Here is a 19598-nt window from a genome sequence, read left to right as displayed (position 1 = left end):
GCAATCTGTTCCTCGAGTAATATGTCTACCTCTAATGCTGACCCCCCTTGATCAACTCTAGCAATATGAAAATATCTTTCATTTGACGTTTATTAATCAAGTGCTTAGGCAAGTGTTACCTTTCGGTGCCAATGCCAGGACTAATGATTGCTCATTTCTGGTTTTCAGATGCTCCAAAAGATGCTTCAATGAATTCTTTATAATTTCTATATATTCCTGTGAAAGGCTTATGTATCTTTTGGGAATTGGTACATTAATGATCTTTAAAATTTTCGATGAATTGTTTCTTCTTGCTGATAAAAAAAAAAAAGTAAAAAAATGAATACTGTTTGTTTTTGATGTAATATGCTCAAATATTGCTTAACCAGAGACTTTTTTTTTTTTTCCAATAGGAAGCGAGCCTCAGTACTTTGGTCAATACAGAATTACCGACTCTGATTCTCTTGAGGCAGCCATGGAAGTGGCTGGGAGAATTCGTATAATGATCGAGGCAAAACTTTCTCCTGGACCCTCTATATGTAGTATTCGTCGACATGGTGACAATAGTCGCTGGCATGATGTTGGCGTTAGCGTTGCTAGTGGTAACTTTCTAGCAGCAAAGGTAGGATAGTGTTACAAAGAAAAAGTTTCCAATTTATCACTGCAGCAGTTTGATTTGTCATGTGACTTTGTTTGGCAGAGAAGAGGAGTTGTTGGAGGCGTTGATTATGGAGCTACGGGTGAAGTAAAGAAAATTGATGTTTCTCGCATACGTGAGAGGCTTGATGGGGGTTGTATAGTAATATTAAGCAATCTGGGTTATTCAAGCTCTGGAGAAGTTTTAAACTGCAAGTATGCTAATACCTTTTGATAGGCATCTTTAATTACGACTTGGTGTTGTCTCATGGTACGGTTAATATTTGATTTTCTTTCATACTAATATATAGGAAGTGAAGCCTCTGTCATAAATTGTTGCTCTCCTCAATTTTGACACTTTTCTAGCTAAATTTATGGGTAATACAATTACATATTAGTAAACTTGTTGGTCACCTTCATTAAATTTATTGACATTTTATACAAGAAAATGTAATGAGTTGTAGCTTTTAGCTAATGCTAATATAGGTTGATACTGCTTTTAACCTAGTTTATAGACAAGAATAATAAAATTGCTAAAAAAGAAAATTACTAAAAATGAAATGGACAAGTAAGTTGAAACTTGAAAATATACATACAAGAGGATGTTGTTATGTAGGATAGTGCTAAGACTTTACTGTGAAAAACCATTATGGTACAAAAGTTTGGAAGACATTTGAATCCTGGAATCTACTTCGCATTTAGTGTTTGTAGGTAACATCATATACCACATATTTTCTTTTGAACTTCAGAAACTCAAATTGAAACTAAAAGTGTGCCACTCAACATTTTTAGAATCAAATAATTCTTTCCCTGTTAAAGGCGCTATATTTTTTTCTAAGCACATGGTGCCAAATAAAAAGTTGGATCTATGTTGCGGGATGAGAATTCAATTTTAGTTTTTATTATTTTTTTAAAAAAAATGTTAATGAATACCAAAATATATCAATGTCAGTATCTTACGATATACAAATATAATACGAACATGTTATAGTACTGCCCTGTTTTATAAGAGAATATGCATACAAAAGTATATGTATTAATGACACAAATTAGATCTTATCTATATTCTACAATGCATAGATGATATGTTGTATGAAATGCACTGTATCTATATTTTTGATTCTTTAGGCAACTTCTATTTTAGATTGATTTTGAATGTTGTTTTTGTTTAAAAAGTTGCAACATTATATATAGGCACTTTTATGATGAAAATTGAAACACAGTATCTAAAATTGTGTTTTGCGTTTTTTCCTCATTACAACTAGTCATCTTAGTGCTCATTATGGTATAAGAATCCTAGTTATCGACTTTTTCTTCCATATTTAGAGGCACATAGAGATTGTTACAAGCAAAACATGTTGAAAATTTATAGGTCATAGGTAGAATTATTATCTTATCTGTAATATACAATGATGTATATATGTATTGTGTGTGTGTCTATGTGAGTTGATGCTTTGAAATTGTGTAATGTAATCTACCCTAATTTTTAGTGTTTGTAGGATGAAGGAATATGTATATAACAGAGAGTAACGTAGACATTCAATTTTCAATGAAAATTAGTTACTCAAATTCGCCCTTTGTTTGTTATGGGCAACATAACTTGGCATTCGTTTAAGTTTACAAGTATTAAATATTTTTTGCATATATTTTGTTACTTATTTTTCAGTTAGTTTGACAAGTTTTAAGTCTATCTTACACAGCACAATATGATATATCACAGAACATACAGTAATGGATACTTGATGTGATAAATGAGTTTATTTACCATCATAGGAAAAATATATTGATTGCTAGGCTGTTTATAGGGTTTAGCAACAGGGGTAGGGTGTTCAGCTGTTCTTTCCCTTGTTTGGAGAGTCATCTATTAGTTTTAATTTTATAAGTGTTGACTTGGTTATTTCATGCCATTTGCATTTTCTTGTGCTTCTTCATCATTCCTACAAAGCTTGTAGTTTTTGATGCTCCATCTTCTTGTTTGAAGTAGTTAAACTGGAATTGGATTTTCCACTTGCTCTGTTTTATTATATTTGTTTGTATTTTGTTTGGAACGTGAATTTGGAGTTGTGTACTTCTTGAATTTGGGGAGTATAAGTGCAAAAAACACTGTTTGAATTTATTTTTTAAAGAGTGAAATTGGATTTGTAAAAATCATGTATTTCAACAAATCAAATACATGTGTTTGAAATTACCCTTGAAGGCTTGAACTTATTAATTTCAAATCAGAAACCCTTTCACTCAATTAATCCTCATCCAAGGGCCTGGAGTTGTTGAGCAGACCCCAACCTTTTGCAAAAACCTATGCTTCTGCTACAAGAGCAGAGCATCCTTGTCCCATCCCATCAAAGTACCACTTGCTCCTGTGATCGCAAAAAGCTGCAGCGAAGCTGGTCTACGATGAGGATTTGTTGTTTTGGTGCCCATCGATATCTTGATAGTTATTTTTTTTTTTGTTGCTATGAATTTGTACATGCTTCCTGGAGCCAACATGATTCCTGGAAGAGGGCTCATTGGCTGGTTCATCCCCAAATTTCATCTTCCCAGACGTGGTTCTGTAAATTGAAGCGAGGTTGCAAAAAACATGTTGAACATGTAGAAGCATCAGGAAGGCATTGCCATGAACTTAAAAATCTAAAAATATGACAAAAAAAAAAAAACTTCTTTAAAAATAGCTCAAAGTAGTAAATGACCAAAAAGCAGGAAGAATATAACAAGTAGGAAGGATGAAAAACACAGCAACCAACTCTAAACGTCAAAGCTGAATAAAGAGTATGTAATAATGTTTATCTTAAAAAAAAAAAAAAACAGAAGCTTTGACCTCAGTTGTACACTTGTACCCAACATCATTGAGAAATAGGAATGAAAGAAGAAGTAAGTTAGCAAATAAAAAAATTGTAATGTGTTTAATAGAAGTTCTTTTGAGCGCTTAATTTTGTCACTTCAATGAATTACATGAGTTTCAAATTCTTAAATTTGAAATGCATGCATTTACAAGTTGTTTGAGTAATATTTAAAAGCTATGAATTTGAACTGCATGCTTTTAGAAATCTATTCTTTGGATACCTTTAAAACTTATGTATTTGAATTTGAATTTAAAATTTTAGTCATGAAAATTATCAAAAAATTTTAAAAATAAAGATAATAGGAATTGAGATGTCAAATTAAATTGTGCGTGCATGGATGTGCGTGTGTGTGTGTGTGAGAGAGAGAGATGATTTGAAAAGTCTATAGAGACTTTTTGTTTTGAAAAAAAAAAAGATTTCGGGCATCAAATTCCATATGGTCTCATATACTTCTAGAACATTGATAAAATCAAAGATAGCTGAGGTATTGATGAGGCTTATTAACTCGATCAATGCATGATGGAGCTATGGCTACAATAGTGGCAAGTTGAGGTGGAACAAGCAAATTTTCATTCACAAGGAATTTACATTAATGGTCGCTGTTGAGGTCCATCTCTCTGTTAAATATGGATGAGAACACAATAAGCCAGATGCATATGGGAAGAGGTCATGTGAAGTGTGTTTTTGCAACGGTGCAGTTTTTTTTTTGGTGGAAAACAAAGAAGGTACCTTAGTATCACAGACAGGTGTATGCAAATTTAGTTCTGTGGGTAGGCAGTAGATTTGTGGAATTCACTTTAGAGTTATTATCTGTCCCATTAATTCTTTCTTTTCTCCTCTGGAGTTGGTGCCCCGTACTTCTCTTACCTTTGGCAAGGAAGAAGATCACTGTTTAAATTTTTTTTGCAAATTCCTCTTCATGTGTAGTTGGACCTGCAGTTCCTTGCTCAAATAAATAAATGTGAGGCTTTGTTGTATTTTTCAAAATTTTTTGGAGGTCTTATAACTAATTAAGTGTGATTTTAAACTTTGCAGCACATATGAAGTTGCTACAGCTTGTGCATTAGCCATTGGAGCAGAAAAACTTATTTGCATTATAGATGGCCCAATTTTGGATGAGCATGGACACCTTATTCGTTTCTTGACCCTTCCAGACGCAGACCTGTTGGTTCGTAAAAGAGCTAAGCAAAGTTACATAGCTGCTAGCTATGTGAAGGCTGTTAGTGAAGAAGACATCACTTTTTCTGGACTGAATACCACAAATGGATCTGTCCCTTCTTTACAGAATGGGAAGGGTTTTAGTGAGAGGCATAGTGTTACATTTCATAATGGTGTTGGTTTTGAAGATGGGAATGGAATGTGGTCTAGCGAACAGGGGTTTGCCATTGGAGGTCAAGAGCGGCTGAGTCGGTCATATGGTTACCTTTCTGAATTGGCTGCTGCAGCTTTTGTTTGCAGAGTAAGTTCATTATTTAATGGATTCTTCCTTTGTGCAACCTTAACATTTTTTTTTTTCAATTTTCTCTTTGTTTATTTATTATTATTTTTTTAAATCCTGGGCATGGGACCTGAACAAAAATGTCTAAAGCTTTTTGGCTCTTCCAGCTTATGGTTTATTCAATTTTTTTCGATGCTTGGTTTTTGTTGAAAGATTTGATTGGAAGAAGGCTTCTTAAAATTTCTTCAATTAGAAGTTAAAACCTGTATGTCTTGTCTTTGCTGTAGTCCTTGATAAAAAGCCTAATACTAGGGCTATACTTCAGTCTAAACACATAATTAGCAAAACTAGATCAGTTTTATGACCTAATTAATCATTTTCAAATATTTCTTAGCTATATTATTTTTAATATTTAAGTAACATAAATGTTGGATCTACCAAAAAGAAAATAATTATTTGATATTTAGAATCAGGGAGAACACTATCAAGGAATTTTGTTTATCTCGTAAGCCCCAGAAAGATCATTGTCGAGGTGCATTGACTTTCAAACTGGGTTGGAGCTGGGGACCAGGGACAAATCAGAAAGTGGTTTGATGGCTAGCTGGGTTCCTGATGGAAAATGGCCTTTTTCTTCTCAAATATCAATTCAAAACACTATCTAGACTTGTGTCTCCCTGAACAGAATTACTATCTTTGTCAGACTCAGCTGCCCCTACTGACGTCCCAAATTCAGTTTCTAAGACAGCCTCCAAATCACCTACAGTTTGTATTGGTTCATCTTTGTCATACGTCCCTCTGTTCTTTGGCAAGTTCTCAATCAGTAGCCCTCATTATCAGGTTGATATGTGGATAGAAACTTGGAATTGTTCCCATTGAAATCTGAAGAGTATATTTCTCCTTCAGACTCTGCAATCTGTTACCTTTGCGCCCTAACAATTTGATTGTCTGCCTTCATCTTCAACTTTTCCCTCTAAATTTCTGACAATCGGTTCAGGGTCTGATCAGGCAGTGCAAATCTTCATCCTGTGTGATCCCCTGAGTTCCTAGGACTTTGCTTTACTTATCTTGATTGTCGGCTGTGGGAGTGTTCGAAATGCCTGTGGTTCTGTCCTGCTTGTCTTTTGTTAACTTTGCCCTGCTTGTCTGGGCCTTGGAAGAGGTGTCTTGATTGAGCTTGGGGGTGCTCAACATCAGCGCTTCTTTGTTACTCAAATGGGCTGTTGACTGCGCCCCTTTGTTTGGGTTGGACTGGCTTGAAGACCTCCTTAGAGCCCAACTTAGCCTTGGGCTGCGAAAACTTATTAAACTGAGCCGTTCTTATGTTGGGCCTGAAACCTGGAAGACCAGGCCTACTTAAGAGGCCATCCAGAGTCCCCTTTGATAGGTATTATTTGCATCAGCTTAAACCTCCCAGGGGCATTGAGTCTCAGGCAAACCAAGATAACGTGTTTAGGTACTTAGGTGCCCTAATACTCACCCAAGCGTTAGAGGTTTTCAAGAAGAGGAAACATCACTTCGACAGCCAGTGAATTCCTTGTCTGTGAACGTAATGGAGAAGAGGTGTCTCTTGGTTTTCTTCATCCTCCTCCACGTACTCCCTTTCTCTTCAAAACAAGGATTGTTTATTGTTGATTGATATTGAATTATGGGTCTTCATTGTCCTGATTGCCTAATGGCTCCCAGCTAATATTTCTATCCATATGTTATGTAGGATACCATGGCAATACCTGTCTTAGATCAATGCCTAGTGCTCCTTGATTCCAATCCGATGCAGTGGGGCCCCACACTGTTTAGATACAAGAACATGTGGTTGATGCACACCACTAAGGGAGTAGAGGGTTTGTTGGAGGGAATATCTGGTGCAGGGATGGGAGGGCTTTAAACTGATGAGAAAATTGATAAGATGAAGTTGAATCAGTGGAATAAATATGTTTTGTGAATGCTAAAAGAGGCTAAAAATAATGTCTTTGGGGAAATTTCTGATTTTAATAGGCTGGAGGAGTACGGTTTGTTAGATGAAGAGGGCAGGGCGAGAAGGTCTTGGCTTTGCAACAGTCTAGAGGTGTTGTATGAAGGGATGATATGAGCTGCACTAGAAATTGAGGGTGAAGTGGGCCACTGACGGGGACTGCAACATGGGGTTCTTCCATAGACTGGCTAATGGGAGGAGGAGGAGGAAGAATCTTATTGAGGATCTGGAATTAGATTCTGGTGCTAGGGTTAGGGGCCATATGCAGATTGAGGTGGAGATCACAAATTTTTAGATACATCTACTTGTGAATAATTCTTGATTAGACTGAGGCTGAATCATAGTAGTTAAAAGCGTGCCTGAGGTGCGCCTAGGCACGAGGCGCAGAAAGGCGAGGAGGCTAGCACCTCATACCATGTGAGGCGAGGTGACCTGCAAGAGGTGCAGAGGGGCAACAGGCGCAGTAAGGCGTGCCTTGAAAAATTTGAGTCTGTTAAATGAAAGAAATAGCTAGAGCCGTACCCCTTATTTGACTCGAACATATAGGAGCCCTAGCCCGCTTCGACCCTTCGAAGCCCCACGACCCTTTCGCGACTTCGTCTTGCACATTCGAACCAGCAGGAGCCTACACGAGCCTTTGAACCAGCAGCGTGAGTTCGTCTGCGAGCCTTCGAACCAGCCAGAAGCCTTCGCAAGCTCGTCTTCGAGCCTTCAAACAATCACCGTGAGTTCTTCTTCGACATTTCAAACCAGCACGAGTCACGACCCTTCGCGACTTCCTTTTCCACATTTCGAACCAGCAGGAGCCTTGGGGAGTTCGTCTGCGAGCCTTCGAGCCAGCCGTGAGTTCGTCACGTCGCCTTCAACATATCCAACTAGCAGCGAGCTCGTCTTCTTCTTCTTCTTCTTCTTCTTTCTGCTGCCTGCGTACTGCTGCCTGTTTGCATTTTGCTTATGTCACGTGAGGGTGATGGTGGATTTTGGACACGTAACCCCTCAAATCAACGGATCACAATGGGTTTCAAGCTTCTACCGTTATGTTAAGATTGGATTTCGGATACAGCTTGCTCTGAAGAATGACCACCCCCCCCCCCCACAAAAAAAAGGGGATTTTCAAGAGGTTAATGTTTAAATAATTCTTATATGATCAAAATTTCTGTACCACTCATTAAAATAATATATATTCACTCTGCCATAGTATTTTCAAGAAAGTTTTGATATATCAAATGTGACAATTTAAACTTAATTTTGATATTAAATTTTATGAGTATTTTTTTAAATCATTAGAATCACTTTAATACAAATTCAAGTTGTGATTATTGTATAGTCAAATCTTCAATTATAATTATTGCTGCTAAAAGTTATCTAGGAGAATTTGGATCAATTATAATATTGATCGCATGCAAAAATTAAAAGAGAAATGACTTGAGGGATGCAAGTTGTACTTTGGAGAATTGCTTCAATGCTTTAATTAGGGATATCTTTTAATCCAGTGTCTCTCCTGTGCAAACTATATTTTATTGTACCCTTTTCTTTTGATGTTGAACTATGTTGAATCGTCTTGGCAATTTTATTAAATTTTCAATTTTGTTATTGAATGTTTTGGCATTTTAAATTCTAATATTACTAGATATTCATATGTTCATATATCAATAACCCCAAATAGGTATTTTACACTATTTTAATAATTGTGCGCCTCACCTTCGTGAGGCGCGCCTTCGCCTTGCGTCTCGGCTTCAAATACCCTTTGCGCCTTGGATCGCCTCGCGCCTCTGACTACTATGGGTTGAATGTCTTGGATTAGAGTCCCATTGGTACTACCTTAACTGGCTCAAGAGGCCTTTTGAAGTTAAAGTTCTAAAAAAAATGTTTGACGTGTGTATGGAGAAAGCGTGTGGCCTTGATGGGTTCATAATTGTCCTTCCAGGAATTAGGAGATGTTGCAATAGGATTATTTTATTTTTATTTTACCTTTTTGAAGAATTCCGTAGACTCTGGTGGTGGGTAACAGTGTGAGCTTTACTTTCTCAACTCTCATCCCAAAGATAGAGAGATCTTTGTGGGTGAGGGATTTCAGGCCTATCAGCCTGGTCACTAACCTTTATAAGATTTTGTCTAAAGTCTTATCTAAGAGGCTAATAGAGTTTTGGGAGAGATGGTGCCCATGGCTCAGTTTGCCTTCATTAAAGATAAATAGATCTTGGATGTGGTTTTGGTGGCCAATGAGGTGGTAGAGGATGTGAGGAGGGGTAGGGGGGCTTATCTTCAAGATGGATTTCTAGAAGGCTTATGATAGGGTGAACTGGGGTTTTTTGGATTATATGATGTGTAGGAAAGGATTTGGATTTTGGGACTTGTGGAGGAACAGGTAAGAGGGTGCTTGAGCTCAACGAATATTTCTGTTGTTGTCAATGGGCAGCCTAAAGAGTGGTTTAGAGTTTCTTGAGGGCATAGGCAAGAGACCCCCTGTCACCATTTTTTGTTCATCCATATGGTGGATTACATGGTGCCTGAGCTCGACTCATATTTTTGTTATTGTCTATGGGCAGCCTAGAGATTGGTTTAGGGTTTTTTGAGGGCTTAGGCAAGGGTACCTGTTGTCTCTATTTTTGTTCACCCCTGCAGCGGACGTCCTGAGTGGTATATTCTCACATGCGTAGGACCTGGGGTGATAAGGGACTACCTGTTGGCAGGGAGGAGGTTGATGTGTCTCATCTCTAATTTGCCAACGACTCTGTGATATTTCTTGGGGACAATGCTGAGAAATTGTGGAAGGCTCTTATTTTGTTGAAAATTTTAGTAAGGATTTTAGGGTTGAAGGTCAAGTTGTCGAAGAGTGAGGTAGCAGCAACAATGTGGGAAGCAAGGGTTTGGAGTGTTTTAAGGCCAGGGTTTCACTATTGTGGGATGGCCACTAACCTATCTAGGCACCTGACTTGGAGGAAATCCTAATTTTGCAGCTTTTTGGGATTCTGTGATCAATAGGTTGGGTGGAGGTTGGAGGGGTGGAAAAGGGTGTACTTTTCTTTAAGGGGCCATTCCACCCTCATTTTTAATGCTCCTTTCTACTTTCTATTTCTTATGAGCTGAAGAGTGGCTCGGATTCTTGGGAGGATGATGCATGAATTTCTTTGGTCGGGTCTTGGGGAGAATAGGAGAGATCATGTTATTAGTTGGAGGTTGTCAGTAGACACAAAGAAGAGGGGTGGAGGCAAGAGTTGGGAGGGGAATGTGGTCTTCTAAAAATCTCTTTAATTGGAAAATGGTTGTGGAGTTTCCCCTTAAAGGTAAATTTCTTATGGCACATGGTGACTAAATGATTGTGGGACTCTAGAGGAAGTGGTTTTGTTTCTTATGCTAGCCATTGGAAGATGTGTTTCAAGTTGCTAATGTTTTATTTCCTCACCCATTTCAAAGTTGGCAATGGCAATAGCGCTCATTTCTTGGAGGATCCATGGGCAGGAGAGGAATCGTTGTATTTATTGGTTTATTGATCAAGGTCAATTGCTTTTTCTCCTATGCGCTGACATTCCCCCTTTTTTTATATTTTATTTTTTATTCTACTTATTAACATGGGAAGGAGTGAAGAAAATTAAAGATACAATCAAATATCATTGACTAATTCTTCTTCCCCTCTTTCACTTGTCTTCCCTTCACCGTGCACCCGTCAACTCCTCTTTTTTTTTTAAAATTATCTTTGAGGAGGTTGGTCTTTGAGATTTCCACCTTTTTAGGGATCTTAATGAAAGAGAGGTTGTTGAGCGTGCCATTCTACTCAATACGTTGAATCATTTTGTTTTGTCAAGAATGGGAGATGAGATAAAGTTGGACGGCAGTTCATTGTCTTTTTTCCATGATTTCTTTCTACATCTTCATAATCTCCCACATATAGTTTGTTTCCTCGGAGTCACATTGTTTGGAAGGCTAGAGTTCCATCCAACATTTGAACCTTTATCTTGACTGTGGATTTGAATGGGATTAACACACACGATTTGCTACAGATCAGAAAGCCGCTCAATACTGTCCATCCTAGTATGTGCATGATATGCTACGAGTCCGTTGAAATGAGTGTTCATCTCCTCCTACATTGCAGGGTTGCTACTCATCTTTAGAGTGGCCTATTTTCTTGTTTTGCTGAAGTCTGGGTTCCACCTTGAGTTGTGACCGACTGTTTGCCCATGGGAGATTGGGTTTTGAAAGGTTAGGAAGGGAGAAGTGCTGTGGTGTAGTGCAGTGTTTGCTATTTTGTGGACCTTATGGATTGAAAGGAATGTGAGAACCTTCAGTAGACGCATAACCTTCCCGGCTTTGTTGTGGGTAGAGTAGTCTTCTTAGCCTCTCTATGGGCCCATTCTTTTGTGTTTTTAAGGGGTTGCTGCTGCCCGATCTTGCTAGGGATTTGTAAGCACGCTTATGGTTTTTCATTTTGTTCTTGGGAGGACATTTTTTTCTCCCTTGATTGTATTTGGTTCATTGTTAGTATAATTCTTTTCTCTTTTCAAAAAATATTTGGCCCAATGTTGAGAGACAAAGGCCCAAAAATGGCCTCTAAAGCAGCCCAAAAGATATTGGGGCTGATTAACAGAGGATGGAGATAAAAGGGTGGGGGTATTAAGTTTATTCATGGAGCAGTCTCTCCCACCTCAAAAGTCTCTTTTTGATGTGGGATGGGGGAGGGGAACACCTTTCCTTCGCTTCTTACCTCCCCTTAACTTCGTGTGCTGCAATGAGTGTGTTCTTCTTGACTTCTATTTTTTAATATATTTATTGTGCCAATTTTATTATTATACCATCTATTTCCATGTGATCTTTGCTTGTGTTCTTGTCCTTATGTGAAAATACTTAAAACATTGACAGCCTCCAATGTGACTGGTGCAAGCAAGGCAGGTTGATGGAGGATCGTTGCGTGTAATTCTGGGAGACCAGATTTTGTTTGATGATCTAAAAATTCGGGATTTATGTTAGTTATTTTTAATTACTTTGGGATTATTTGTTAATTTTTGATTGTTTGGAGTTATTTTGTATTTTTTAATAGTTTTATCTTTAGGGTTTCTTAATTGCCCACAAATATAGGCTTATGATGTAAGAATAAGTAGCCTTTGATAATTAAAATCTTGTATTGTTTTCTGTTACAGCAATCTCTCTCTCCCTCTCCTTCATGTCTATTCTCTCTCTCCCTCCTTCTCATGTCTTCCTCCTCCTTTCTATTTATTCGTTTTCCTTCTTCCCTTCTCTTTCCCTCCTTGTTCTTTTTCTGATCTTTCCATTCTCTGCGCTGCCAATAACCCCTCTTCTCTGCCTGCAGTAGTTTCTCTTCTTCTTTTCTCTGTTTATTCCCCTCAGCTCTCTCTCTCTCTCTCTCTCTCTCTCTGTTTCTGTTTGTTGCTATCCTACACCAATTGGTATTATATCCTAGCTTCCATCCACAGCCATCACAGTCGCCTTTTAGAAGAACTCCTAGAAAAGAAACACCTAATCCCTTTCCCCTTTATGCAGCACTTGCAGAACAGCTGAGGCACTCTTGACTTTCAAAAAAAGAGAACTCCTTGTTGCTGCAGAGAAACACAGAAACTCAGGATACAGAAAAAGGCTGCTGAAAGTTCCAGGAAAAAGGAAAGAAAAAGGTTGTTGCAGTCAGTTCTAATAATTCAGAGAGTTTCAGGCAGAAAAAACAAAGAGAGTTCTGCTGCAGCTTGTTGCAGGAAAAGGAACTTTGTCAGACCTCTGCTAGAAATCTCTTGGACCTATACAGATTCTCTCATTGCCTGAGCCTCCTCCAGAAAACTTTGTTGTCAGAAGCTCTGAAACCCTTCATTGTTTGCAGACGCTTAGTTGCTTTTTCCCATTGCTCTAGCTAGGGGTGTATTCAAGTCGAGTGGAGTCAACACAGTAAAATATTCAAACTCGACTTGACTCGAAAATATTGAGCTTGAAACTTGAATCAAACTCAATCGATTTCATAATTGTTAAACTTGAACTCGACTCGACTATAAGTTCATAAAATTTAAGCCTGACTCGATTAAGTTCGACTCGATTATAAATTAATATTAAATACATATATAAATATATATAATGTATATATAATGTTAAATATATTAATAAAATATATATTATATGATACATATAATATAAAAAAATAAAATTGATAAGCTCGATTAGGCTTGAAACTTGACTCAAGTACTATTATTGAGCTCGAACTCGGTTCGTTAAAATACTCGAGTGACTCAAACTCAACTCGAACTCGAGTAGAATCGAGTCGAGTCGAGTCGAGTTAGGAGGCGAGTTGAGTTCAAGTGGCTCGTGAGTAAGTTTAACTCACACTCCTAGCTCGAGCATCTCATCTTATAATCCTCATCACAGCCCTAAGCCATTTTCAATTTCAGGTATTTTTGTGAGAGAGACTGCGAACTCCCAGGCCATTTTATTACCAATAACCCAACATCTGCTCAGTGGGAATTGTATGTTTGCTGCAAATAATTGCAGAACTGAGAAGAGAAATTGGTCCTGCCGGCATCACATCAGGTTTCGCTGTGATATTTTGGAGTTTGCTGTGAGAAATTGACTGTTTTTTTGCATGAAATTGGGTGTGCCTCTTTTGAAATTACAGAAAAAGAAGACCTAGAGTTGAAAGCATTGCTGTAGGAACTTGGTAAGGTTACATGGACATTGGTATGCCCTTTTGCTTCCTTGAAAATTAATTTAATGTTTCTTATCCAATTGGTAAATTTGTGAATTTGCTCTAGGTCCAATGTCTTTCCTGCCTTCACTTTCATAGGAAAAAATCATTACCTTGCTCCTTGGAGTCAAATCCATATTTTGTTTCTCTTTTCTCCCCTTACCATTACATGCTCGTCCATTTGAAGAAAGATTTTCGCACCACCAGTGCATCCACTTTGCTAAATCTAGACTTAATGGATTGGAGAAAGAATAGGGGTCAAAGCTTGAAAGGGACACAGCATTTTGGAGAGCCTATTGCTGCTAAATATAGGGATCTTATGTTTAGGTGTGATCTAAATGAAATCACATAGACTGTCGCTGTGTTAAAAAAAGGGTTAATACAAGAAATTAAAAGTCAAATTTCTTGGTTAAGCTCAAAGACTCCTATCTCTCTGTCTGAAGTTTATCACATAGCTTTGGAATTTGAGAGGTTTCTCCAAGCTTCCAATCATAGGATTATTGACACTCATGTTAGTGAGTTTCATCTACCTGGAGCAAGTTCTAAGTGGTTAGAAGATGACCATAAACTTGTCCAAAATGTTCAGGAGATGATCCAATTTGTCAAAGATAATTATGCCAGTATTTCAAATCCTTTATGAGTTATTGAGTAGTTGAATATCATGATTACGTTAACGATTTGCATATTATTAGTGCACAATTACCAAACCCTTTAATTGATTCCTTTCAGGAATGGTTCTTTCCAATATAAGATTGTACACTTGTTTTAGTTGATGTTACCACTGGGCCAGAAATTCACCTTGACTTATCAGTAGACTGAGATGCTAAGACTTGCAGCAAAATTCAAGATGAGTTTTTCATAAAGAAGTGGTAAATGCTTGTCACTGACTCAATTTCTGAACTACAATTGGCCACTCCAAACTCAATGAATGAGCGACAACTGGTTACTATGAGAGACCAGATTTCATCTGAAGATTTTAAAATTAGTTTGGGTATTTGTTTATTTTAGTAATTTTTAATTACTTTGTGGTTTTGTAATTTTTGATTTTTTGGGGTTATTTTGTAATTTTAATAGTTTTATCTTTAGGTTTTTGGTACGTTTGGTTTGCAGAATGCCTATTCCTAGGAATATGATGAAATACAATGGAAGTGTAATCAAAATTGTTTAGGGATGAAATCATTTTAAAAGAAGTCACCCATGCAAAAGTTTGTTTTATTCCTTCCAACATGGAATAGGATGGAAATAAACATTCCCAAGGTAAACTTTAGGAAGCTACTCCTCTATTAAATATTATGGATTCAAAAAATAAAGTTTGTTCTTCTTTGTTTTATGGTAATAGCCTATGTATATAAAATTTTCCATTATAAGTACTCTATTCCTAGGAATAGACATTCTGGCTTACCAAATGTAACCTTTGTAGCCTACAAATATAGGCTTATGATGTAAGGATGAGTTGATTTTGATGATTAATTGAATCTCAAGGTGTTTTTCTCTCACAGCTGTCACTCTCTCCCCCCTCACTCAAATCTTTTCTCTCTCTCTCTCCTCACATCTTCATCCTTTCTTCTTCCTTTTTCTTCTACCCTTCTCTCTCTTTGCGTTCTGTTTCTGATATTTCTGTTCTCTGCTCTGCTGCGAATAACCCCTGTTCTGCCTGCAGCAGCTCCTCTTCTTCTCCACTCTTTCCTCTTCTTCTTCTCCTTCTTCTCCTTCCCCTCAATTCCCTATTTCTGTTTCTGTCTGTTGCTGTTCTAGATCACAGGTGCATGTAGATATCAAAATTTGAGACTGCAGAAAAGAGTACTTTTGAATGGGACAGCGTGTTGTAATCCTTTGTAGCAGTATTGGTGGTGTTCGTGAGATGATTAGGGGACTTTGCTATCATTTCCTAAGTAAATTGTTTAGGAATGCCAAGTAGTTTCCCGTATGTGGGCTGATGAAAGTATAAGCAGGTTATATTTCTCTTTTCCTTGGCTTTTTGGGATTTTTTTACCTTTTCTTAATGCATTGTTTCAATCATGTTTTTTGGTTAGCACATTTGAATTGTCCTATGTTAAAAGTTTGTTACAATAATTATGGGGAGTTCTGAAATGGCACCACCTCTGGCACAAATCAAATTAAATATTTTGCTTTTAGTAAATTAACTCAAATGATGTGTTTGGAGTGGATCTGCACAATTTCCATTTACATTGAATGTATGGCACCCTGTCAATAATATTCTTCTTTCTTTTCAGGGAGGCGTTCAGAGAGTTCATTTATTAGATGGCACTGTTGGTGGAGTATTATTATTGGAACTGTTTCAAAGAGATGGGACAGGAACAATGGTGGCTAGGTATGCAATTTTTAAAATTTCTGTTCATAAAACTTGCCTTCAGAGTTTTGAGGAAATGGTGCAGAATATCTGCTAGCTGTTTTGGCAGGCACTATTCCTCTCCATGCTTAGTTTGCCAATGTTTTTCATGGAAATATTTACTGTTTTTTTAATTCAATATTTTCATCATTTATTTTTCAATACCTTTGTTCTCATCTACTTCATTGTTTTATATGTCAGTCTACGATTTTGTATTAACGTTCAGAAAACTATCAAAAATGTAGGAAGCAGTTTAAATTTTCGTGACTAAGTCTAGGGGAAGTTGAACTATTGCCCTTGAAACTGCCCACCAGTTTTTTTTTTATATTTTAAAATACTACTTATTATTTTATTTATTTGAATCGTGAATTAACTCATTATAATGGATGCCAATACATAATTTTTCTATATCAATAAAAGTTTCTAACAATAGGGAAACAATAAACAGCCACCGTGTGCTGTAATGCCTGTTTTTCACTTTAGTTAGGTTTTAGGTTTGCATTGGAAAGGTTTATTATTATGTTTTCCTTCTATCTTTTTTCTTGTCCTCTCTCTCTCTCTCTCTCTCTCTCTCTCTCTCTCTCTCTCTCTCTCTGTTCCTCCTTTTTTGGAGTTGGGTTTGGGGGTGGAGGAGCTGGACATGGGACGGGGTTGGGACTGGGTGAAATTCAGTTATGTAGTATAATCTCCAGAGATATTCATCTGAAAAATAATATTTTGCAGTTAATGTTTTAGAATTTTTTGAATTTCACGAAATAGTGGGATCAATGAGCAAGACTTTCAGAGATCCTTCTGTTCTTTCTTGATTGGTGATGTGATTCATGAGTCATCGTAGCCATTTCCTGGGTTGGAATGGCAAAACTGTATATATGCAGCTTATTGTGAGTATTAGGGTACTACTTTGGTGTTGTCAGTCCTGGCTCAAATTTCATAAAACTGTCCTTTGGTATTTTTTTCCCCTTTGCACAAGTACCTTGTGCACTAAATTCCTGTTCTACTCTTTGTAGTGATGTTTATGAAGGCACACGGATGGCTAGAGCAACAGATCTCCCTGGAATCAAACAAATTATACAACCTTTAGAAGAGTCTGGCAAATTAGTTCGTAGGACGGATGAAGAGGTTTGCTTTTTGCTGTCATCTTTGTCTGAGTTCAATGATCAATATGTACAACCATTATTGCTGTTGCATTCTTGACTTTGAGAATGGGATATTTTTATTTTTTTGAGTTGAATATAATGAAATATTTTTGTCTCACTTTTTTTATTTTTTGGAAAATGTTCTTAGATGCTTGGAGCATTGGATGCATTCATTGTTGTGGAGAGAGAAGGTCAAATTATTGCCTGTGCCGCGCTTTTTGCTTTCTTTGAGGAGAAATGTGGAGAGGTTGCTGCTATTGCTGTTTCTCCTGAATGCCGTGGACAAGGACAGGGGGATAAATTACTTGGTATGATGTTAAGTTATTTTAGGATTCTGGAAAAAGAATAAAAATGAGTAATTTACATTATAGATTGGGGGTGAGTCTTAATCCAATGGTAAGTGTGTTAAACCCATACTTCTAGATACGTGGTAGGGTTTGTACATCAATTATTGCTCGGTCACTAGATATGGTTTAGGGGCTTTTTGCTCTGGTGTTGCATTTGCATTTGTAATTTACAACACAGCATGTGCTGCTATATTTAAGATAAAAAAATTTCATAACCTAGATTAAAATGCTGTTTTAATTTTCTGTAATCCGTAGTTCTAGTTGCACTTCTATAGAAAATCAATAGCCAAGCAACATTCATGAGTATATGACACTGAATATTTCCAAATATTCAATGGTAATAAACTGTGTATGCATGATCGCATGTTGCCATTTGTCAATGCCAGAAAGGTAATGACCAGCTGATTCTCCTGTTTGTGGCTTTTACTATGTTGCTTAGTTTTGGATTAAAATGAGGTAATTTCATTTTCCTTGATTATTGACGTGAATTTATTTTTGAAGGTTGGTTCCTATTAAATGTAAATGACATTGTTATTTTGATTGCAGTTAAAAGTTGCATCGTATTTTTTGCCTGTTTTTCTGTGTTGTAAGAAAAATTAGACTTATATGAGCAAATGAATCAAGCAGACAATCCCTTGCTCATAGTAGGTTGACTGTTTTGGAGTTCCATATTAATTTTATGGCATGATTCAGAGTCAATAGATGTGGATACATTCGTTGTGGTTCAATTATCTTTAACATGAGACTAATATTTCTGATACATAAGAATTCGTTAATATTGTGACGCCACATATACATCTTTTTGATCTGCAATTTTTATTGAAACTTCTGTTCATGGAAGGTATTGCAGACATTTTTTTACTGCATTTGTGGGGTTGCTTATATGCCATCAAGCTCATCCTGCACAAGTCAAGCAGCTTTTTTCCCCGGAGATGTTTTCTTATCTTATTCCCTTGTTTCAGTCAGCAGCTTGTTAATATGCTTCTCTTGTTGCATGCTATGGTCGTATATTTGCTGGTCATATTACTGGCTAAACCCTGTATCGCTAACCATTTGGTTGCCCAAATTAAAAAAATCTGCAGATTACATTGAGAAGAAGGCTTCATCCCTTGGTTTGGAGATGCTTTTCCTGCTTACAACCCGTACAGCGGACTGGTATGTTTTGACCTTGGAATTATGTGCAAGGGCTACTGTGTGTTATGTTGAACAATCTGTGACTTGCATGTGGAAGTCCAGAACTTTTTTGGGTGAATTTTAGGTTCATCCAACACAGCAAACGTGACGTGCGCTTTACAATCTTCAGGTTTGTGAGGCGTGGCTTCTCAGAGTGTTCCATTGAATCCATTCCAGAGGCTAGGAGGAAAAGGATAAATCTATCTCGTAGGTCAAAGTATTATATGAAGTTCTTGCAACCTGACATGAGCGGCATAAAATTTTGATTGCTGTTTACCTTCCATAACAGCTCTCCCCCAGGATTCTTTTTAATTATCCGAGTGGCACAAGAGATCTAATTTATGCAGTTTCTCGCCACGAAATGCAGGTCTTTTTACTTCTGCAGTGCAGTGAGGTGATTATGACAATCTGAATTTTCCATATGTATCTAAATTAATGTGCCATTTTGCTTACTGCCAAGTGGTGTGAGGGGCAATGAATAATAAAGTGCATTAGAAAGTGATGTTCGGAATTTCATCTTTGTTATATGCAGCTTAAGGTTAGTAAATCCTATAATGCTTTCATTTTAATGATTTGGTTGGGAGAATATAGTTTGAAATAATTTAGAATGATAAAAAGCTCTCATCGTGGCTCATCTACCCAAAAAAAAAAAAACTGAAAATCACAGCAGACTTGAGCACCTCATGGACATAATTTGGCTGGTAATAACCAAACAGAAAAAATAAAAGCCAGTGGGTTGGATGCTCCATCCCTGTGGCTGACTCATTTTTTTAATGTATATTTTGGGGTTTGGGGTTTACTCCTTTAGGCTACACAACGGTAGGTAACATTTATGTCTCATTCCATGCACGTTGCCATAGCCCCGATAAACCAGTAGTGCTAACTTACATTTCTATCCTTTTTATGGTACTTGGATTTCCAACCTCATGTTAGTTAAGCGTAGATTTGTATATTTTATAAGCTTGAACAGATCTTCTAACTGCATTTGGGGACGTTTGGATATTTAACTTTAGATTTATTTATTTTATTTACTTCTTTATTTTTAATTAAAAGT

The 19598-nt window shown here is 37.1% G+C and overlaps 1 protein-coding gene across 2 annotated transcripts in view; it reads left to right on the top strand.

The window, feature by feature from the left end:
* Positions 1 to 19091, top strand: part of LOC131163097 (probable amino-acid acetyltransferase NAGS2, chloroplastic) — a 44912-nt gene extending 25821 nt beyond the window's left edge. For both annotated transcript variants that reach the window (XM_058119823.1, XM_058119832.1), the window contains exons 3-10: positions 393 to 601; positions 680 to 831; positions 4491 to 4914; positions 15773 to 15870; positions 16896 to 17007; positions 17173 to 17332; positions 18454 to 18526; positions 18675 to 19091. In XM_058119823.1, coding sequence (XP_057975806.1) covers positions 393 to 601; positions 680 to 831; positions 4491 to 4914; positions 15773 to 15870; positions 16896 to 17007; positions 17173 to 17332; positions 18454 to 18526; positions 18675 to 18810 — 1364 coding nt within the window. In that variant the 3' untranslated portion in view covers positions 18811 to 19091. The remainder of the gene's footprint in view (positions 1 to 392; positions 602 to 679; positions 832 to 4490; positions 4915 to 15772; positions 15871 to 16895; positions 17008 to 17172; positions 17333 to 18453; positions 18527 to 18674) is intronic.
* Positions 19092 to 19598: the final 507 nt, after the last annotated feature.

This window comes from Malania oleifera, chromosome 1 (assembly GCF_029873635.1).
Source record: "Malania oleifera isolate guangnan ecotype guangnan chromosome 1, ASM2987363v1, whole genome shotgun sequence".
NCBI classification, from domain to species: Eukaryota; Viridiplantae; Streptophyta; class Magnoliopsida; order Santalales; family Ximeniaceae; genus Malania; species Malania oleifera.
This window is presented reverse-complemented; position numbering and strand designations above follow the sequence as displayed.